The sequence below is a fragment of the Neophocaena asiaeorientalis genome, unplaced genomic scaffold (assembly GCF_003031525.2).
Source record: "Neophocaena asiaeorientalis asiaeorientalis breed wild unplaced genomic scaffold, Neophocaena_asiaeorientalis_V1.1 scaffold241, whole genome shotgun sequence".
In the NCBI taxonomy this organism is placed as follows: Eukaryota; Metazoa; Chordata; class Mammalia; order Artiodactyla; family Phocoenidae; genus Neophocaena; species Neophocaena asiaeorientalis.
In genome coordinates this window covers 913,442-920,525 of record NW_020172287.1, presented here as the reverse complement: position 1 = coordinate 920,525, position 7,084 = coordinate 913,442, and the positions used below count along the sequence as shown (strand labels likewise).

Sequence of the window (7,084 nt, the reverse complement as noted above, 5' to 3'; positions counted from 1 at the left end):
CACCGCACCCTCCCTCCCTGTGCCCAGGTGTTCCTGCCTCGCGGACTTTGCCCTCCGTCCCTTGGGCCAAGAAAGCCATTGCTACCACTACCTCTCATCGCCGGCCATCCCCGCCCCCTGCCGCACTGTTGCAAGCCTGGCTCCCACTCCGCGTTTCCAACGGGCTGCAAACATCTTCCTCCACCGCCCTATCGCACCCTCCCGAGACGGGCTGCTGGCTGAGTCTCCCCTCCACACCAGGCCCGGAGTGATGGTCCCTGAAGGCGCGCAGCGGACCCCCCCGCGCACCCGGAGCCCAGTCCTGGCCGGGCTCTCTAGGGGCCACAGGAACGAGCCCGGGCCTAAGGTGAGGAGCGAGGTGCGCATGCGCTGCACGGGTTTTATTGCGTCACCGCGACTCTGGAGCCAGCGGCTCGATCAGGAGCACGCTGCACGCGCCTTCGCGCTTGCGCATCTTCCTCTGCCAGGCGCGCGCCGCAGCGGCAGTGCTTGCCTCGTGGTATATCTTTTTTTTCCAACAGGTGCATGCGTGCTGTTGTCTCCGTCAGCATGTCCATGAGCAGTTCCTGCTGTAGCTTCAGGTAGTTGTTCTCCTCCAGCAGCACCTGGCTCTTGATCCGCTGCACCTGCGCCTTCCAGCCCGGGGTGGTCGGCGAGGGCAGCTGCGGCCGCGACCGCACCGGCTGGCCCTCCGCGGTCCACCGGCCGCCGCGGAACACGAAGGCCTCGTCGCTGAGGCGCGTGCGCGGTGTGCCGTAGCTGAGGCCTAGCTCTGCCCGGCGCGTCTGGTAGTCCAGCAGGTAGAAGGTGGACATGGAGGAGATGCGGCGCAGCGGAGGGCGCCGCGGCGAGAAGCGCCGCGAGAAATGGTGGGCCCAGAACTGCCGCAGCTGTTCCCACAGGCGGCTCGCATGGCCCGAGGCCGAGCACCCGAAGGCCTCCAGGGCAAGGGCCGGGTGGGCCTCGTCAGGCACACGGATACCCAGAGCAGAGCCTCGAGGACGCGGGCGACCCAGGCTGCTCCCTTGCCTCGCAGGCCTCGATGTCCAGAATGATAAAGGCGAGCCTGGGGCACTGCTGGAGAGCAAGAGTCTGGGTGAGCAACCTGCTTGGACGTGCTGCCCCCTCAAACCGCGAGGCCTGGTGGGCAGGGCTCAGGCCCGCAGCTGGCGCTCAGGGTTAGCCAGCTGCTGGCCACTGAGGAGTCCATCCCTGCACACTCGTACTAGCAGAAGTCTCCCCGAAACTCCCTTCCCCAAAGACTACTGTGTCAGGCTTTGGGGATAGATGGGCAGGTGAAGGACCAGAACCCTGCTCTCTGAGTGCTGGGTGGCTGCTGGAAGGGGTTAATAGACCCTTAAGGGAGGAAGGAATGATAGCAGAGACAAGTAGGTACTTAAAAGACGCACAGGAATTTGACAGGTAGATTGGGGGTGGGTAAGGGAGAGCCGCTAGGCAGAGTGAAGAGCTAGGCAAGGCTCGAATGTTGCACATGTGAGGAAGAGCTTGGGGTAGGATTGGTGTAGGGTATTGAGCTGGAAATAGCAGAAGAGGAAGCTGGAAAGGGGGACCAGGACACTATATGAGGGTGCTGTACAGGCAGGCTTAAAAGTTTAGACTTCCTTCCGTGGGTTAGAGGGCGCTGCTGAAGCACTGCGAAGCCAGGGCTGGATCTACATTCTGAAAAGTATCTGGTGGATGTCTAGGATACCCAACAGCATTACTGCCCTCGTCATTCAGTTATTTTACAACCTTGAACTGACTGGCATCTGCTTTGTGCCAGGCCTTGGTCTGGGTAGAGGGTGCCAGCACAGCCTATGCCTGCCCTGAAGATGCTCCTGGTCCAGCTGGGAAGCCACATGTGTGTGTGTAGATCACAGTCTGGTGTGGTCAGTCCAGTAGAGGCATGTGCCATGGCCTAGGACCTATGCTTAGGGCTTGAGCCAAAAGGGGTTGCGCAGACTGGATGTGACTGTTATCCAAAGCAGACTACATGCTCAAGGAAATTAAAGTCCAGATAACAGACATGTTCCATACTCCTTCTCCCCCCATTCCTGTATGTGCTGATTCTGTTGTGTGAGAAAGAAGACTGTATGCTTTCTTTTGAATTCCTCTTCTCCCAATGGAGAGTGAAATGAGAAGGAACCCTGGGACAGGGTTACCTCTGTCATGCTTTCATTAATTCAACACACACTTACTCCTCACACATAGCTGGGCAGTACTACCCCCTAGATCTGGCTCAGGGACATGTCTCTTGGAAGCCCAAGGCTAGAACCTGGCCCACCCTTGAGGTTGCCTCTTTCCAGAGGATCCTTCCCCGATAATACTCACATGTTGTACCTCACCTGGAGGATGTGTTGGAGGTGCCAAGCTGCTGTCCCAGGCCTGGCCCCATCTCTGAACCACTCAGTTGCTGTCTACCGGCTATGACTCACAATGCCTCTAGGCCAGATCAGCTAATCTATAAAACAGACCCCTGGGCTCTCCCCTGTATTCATTCAGCACACTTACTGAGTGCCTTCTCTGTTCCAGAAACTGTTCTTCCAACGTGAGGAAGATCTTCCGTCATCAAGCTATCATTCTTAAGGGGGAGAAGGTCATAAGCAGAGCCTAAGATAGGAATTTGTTCTAGGGGATTGAACAAAACAGTCCCTCATGAAGCTAACTAAGGGTGTCATGGGTCAGGTTTCCTAGAAGCAGAGCCTCAGATGAGAATTATTGAGGGATTTACTGGGGAAGTGTTTTTGGGAGAAGGGAGTAAGGGAAGCAGGACAGGGCAGGGAAAAGAGCTAAAGCTAAGCAGGAATGTGGCCTCAAGTGGAGACTAGCTCTAGCCAGATCTCACGGGGAACTGTAGAAATTGTGCCACAGAGTTAGGTCTCCTTACTGCAAGGGAGCCAATCTTTTGTGCCCTTCTCCCCCACCCAGCCCTCAGTCAGTCATTGTCAGGGGCAACTGTGAGTTTGTCAGCCAACACTTAAGGCACCTATGGGGTGGGTGCACCCCCAGTAAAGGGATTTGTAGGATGTCAACAGCATAAAAGAGGGAGGAAGAGGGCTTCCCTGGTGGCGCAGTGGTTGAGAGTCCGCCTGCCAATGCAGGGGACACGGGTTCGTGCCTCGGTCTGGGAAGATCCCACATGCTGCGGAGTGGCTGGGCCCGTGAGCCGTGGCCGCTGAGCCTGCGCATCCGGAGCCTGTGCTCCGCAACGGGAGAGGCCACAACAGTGAGAGGCCCGTGTACCGCAAAAAAAAAAACCAAACAAACAAAAAAAAAACGAGGGAGGAAGAGAATAGGTAATAAAAATGAAAGGAAATGGGGCTTCCCTGGTGGCACAGTGGTTAAGAATCCACCTGCCAATGCAGGGGACACGGGTTGGAGCCCTGGTCCGGGAAGATCCCACATGCTGCGGAGTGGCTGGGCCCGTGAGCCGTGGCCGCTGAGCCTGCGCATCCGGAGCCTGTGCTCCGCAACGAGAAGCCACCGCAATGAGAAGCCTGCGCACCACAACGAAGAGTAGCCCCACTTACCGCAACTAGAGAAAGCCCACGCGCGGCAACGAAGACCCAAAGCAGCCAGAAATAAAAATAAAATGAATAATTTTTTTAATGAAAGGAAATAACTAAATGAATAAGAATTTCTGATTGTGATACATGCCATGAAGAAAATAGAGAAATACAGAAAGTGACTTTAGGACAAAATGAGGTGTAGGAACCAATTTAGACCTGGCACTCGATGAAGGAACTTGATATTCATACTAAGACCTGAATGATGAGAGACTCGAGCTACATGAAGACAGGGGCTAGAGGTACAAAGGAGTTGGGCTTGTTTGAAGGACAAGTGCTGTGTTGAGCTGTGGGAGGAAATGAAGTCAGCCCTACTCGCCAGCCACACCCAATCAATTGCCATCACGTTTACTTGGCTTTCCTGACCCCAAGGGTCTCTTGCAGGGGCCTCCTAGTTAATCCAGCATCCTGATGGCTCTAGAAGGGTTCACCCAGCTCCAGGGAGCTCACAACATAGGGCAGAGCCAAGTGGTAGTGCCACCTTCTGGGAAACCTTTTTCTGTAACAGTTTTATTGAGGTATAATTGACACAATAAACTACATATATTCAATATTTATAACGCACACTTTGATATGTTTGGATAATTTGATGTAAGAAATCATAACCAAAATCAAGATAATGAAGATACACATTACCTTCAGAAGTTTCCTCTGCTCCCATCACTATATAGATTAATTTGAATTTTCTAGTATTTTATATAAATAGAATTATTTAGTATGTACTTTTTTTTTTGCACTGGCTTTTTTTTTATATAAATTTATTTATTTTTGGCTGCGTTGGGACTTCGTTGCTGCACGCGGGCTTTTCTCTAGTTGTGGTGAGTGGGGGCTACTCTTCGTTGCAGTGCGCAGGCTTCTCATTGCAGTGGCTTCTCGTCGTGGAGCACGGGCTCTAGGCACGTGGGCTTCGGTAATTGTGGCACGCGGGCTCAGTAGTTGTGGTTTGTGGGCTCTAGAGCACAGGCTCAGTAGTTGTGGCTCACGGGCTTAGTTGCTCCGCAGCATGTGGGATCTTCTTGGACCGAGGCTCGAACCCGTGTCCCCTACATTTGCAGGCAGATTCTTAACCACTGCACCACCAGGGAAGTCCCTGCACTGGCTTCTTGCAGCATAATTATTTTAAGTTGAAATTCATTCATGTTGTTGCATTTATTAACAATCCATTCCTTTTTTGGTGAATAGTATTCCATTATATGGAAATACCACAATTTGTTTTTCCGTCCACCTGTTGATGGAAATTTGGTTTGGTTCCATTTGGGGGGCTATTACAGATACAGCTGCTATAAACATCTGTGTACTACTCGTTGTGTGGCCACGTGCTTTAATTTCTCTTGAATAAATACCTAGGAGTAGAATGGCTGGGTAATATGGTAGGTGTATTTACCTTTTTATGAAGTTACCAAGGTTTTTCCAAAATGGTTGTACCATATCCCTACCATCATTGAAAGAGTTTCTGTTCCTTTTCCTCCACATACTTGCCAACACTTAGTATGGTAAACCCTTTTAATTTTAGTTATTCTATGGGCATCCCTGATGGCGCAGTGGTTAAGAATCCGCCTGCCAATGCAGGGGACACAGGTTCGAGCCCTGGTCCGCGAAGATCCCACATGCTGCGGAGCAACTAACCCCGTGCACCACAACTACTGAAGCCCGTGCGCCTAGAGCCCGTGCTCGGCAACAAACGAAGTCACCGCAACGAGAAGACTGCGCACACCGCAACGAAGAGTAGCCCCCACTCCCTGCAACTAGAGAAAGCCCGCGTGCAGCAATGAAGACCCAATGCACCCAATAAATAAATAAAATAAGTTTATTTTAAAAAATTTTAGTTATTCTAGTGGGTGTGTCTAAATTGTGATTTTGATTTCATTTCTCTGTTGGCTAATAATGTTGAGTGTCTTTTCATGTGCTTATTTGTTACCCTTGTTGTTGAAGTTGTTCTTGTCTTTTGACCTTTTTTTTTAAACTGGATTGTTTGTCTTGTTGAGTGTAAGTTCTTTAATGCTAGATAAAAGTCCTTTGTCAGATATGTTTTGCAAATATTTTTTTCCCAGTCTATGGCTTGCCTATTAAAGCAAAAGTTTTTAATAAAGAGCAATTTATCAATTTTTACTTTGACCCTCAAAAGGTCATGCTTTTCATGTCATATTAAAGAACGCTTTGCCAAACTAAAAGTTTCACCATTTTAGCTTTACATTTTGTGTTCTATTTTGAGTTAATTTTTGTTGATAGTGTTCTTTTCATATGGTTGTCAAGTTGACCCAGCACCATTTATAAAGACTAGCCTTTCCCCACTATTTGCGGTTATGTCTTTATTGTTCATCATGTGACTGTGTATGTATGACTGTTTCTGGGCTCTCTATTCTCTTTATTGTTCTTTTTATTCTTGTACCAATACCATATTTTCTTAATTATTGTAGATTACAGTAAGTCTTTATCTGGTAATGTAAATCTTCAAACAGTTTTTTTTAAGACTGCTTTGGTTTTCTAGGTCCTTGGAATTTTCATATAATTTCAATTCCATGTAATTGAATTTCTATCCTAATTTTAGAATTAGAATGTCAGTTTCCACAAATAAACCTTTATGCTCACTGTTCAAAGCTCTCTCTTATCATCAGGATAAGCTTGAATCAGCCCTCAGAAGGTTGTCTAATGGACATGGAATCAGAGCCCAGGAATATTTTAACCCAGCCAATCACATATTCGCCTTCTCTCCCTCACTCCCTCTTCCACCCCCCCCCATTGTGTCTATGTTATTAAAGCTACTTTTCATTAACACTCATGACATTTCAGGAAGGTCCTGAGTGATATCAGGAATGGTATTCAGCAACTTTCAATTTCCCTATTTCCATGGTCTACAAAAGAGGAAAAGCTACAAAACCCAAGGAAGCCTTTTTTGATGATTTGAAAAGGAAAAGTTTAGAGGAGGAATAATTCCCACTTAACATGTTAACTCCTTTCACAAACAGACCTTGATTTTGAGGAAATTTAATGAAAACTAGTTTTGTTTTGGTTTTTTTTTTTTTGCTGCACGGTGCAGCATGCTGGATCCCAGTTCTCCTAACAGTGATCAAGCCCATGACCCCTGAAGTGGAAGCGCGGAGTCCCAACCATTGGACTGCCAGGGAAGTCCCGAAAACTGTAGAATTTAAAAATGCACAGTCAATAACAATGGTTCCTGGTTCCTTTGAGGCACTCCGTCTAAATGTCACTGAAAAGACCAGATTTGGAGCCTGTGAGGAAAGGAGTACCAGGTCCCAACAGGTCTGAGTTTAAGGACGTAAAGCTCATTCTGATGGCACAGAGGAAAGGAGAGAGGACTTAAAAAAGAATTTTCATTTCTTCACAGTCATAGTGGCTGTAAATGTCAGTGGATCCCTTCTCTTGGCAACCAAGAGGAATAGTTCCAAAACCAAGGAAGCAAAATCTTGTTTACCCTCATGACCATTTCAATCCAGCTTCTATGATAATCTGTTAGTGATATTTAACCTTCTCTGAAACAATGAGGGGTTCTCTGTGCT

The 7,084-nt window shown here is 48.8% G+C and overlaps 1 protein-coding gene across 1 annotated transcript; it reads right to left on the bottom strand.

The window, feature by feature from the left end:
* Positions 1-388: 388 nt before the first annotated feature.
* On the bottom strand, positions 389-2,395 carry CBY3 (chibby family member 3). Its single transcript, XM_024765065.1, is given in 3 exon segments — positions 389-511; positions 513-1,074; positions 2,346-2,395. Coding segments are annotated over 3 exon segments (735 nt in total).
* Between the last annotated feature and the right edge of the window lie 4,689 nt (positions 2,396-7,084).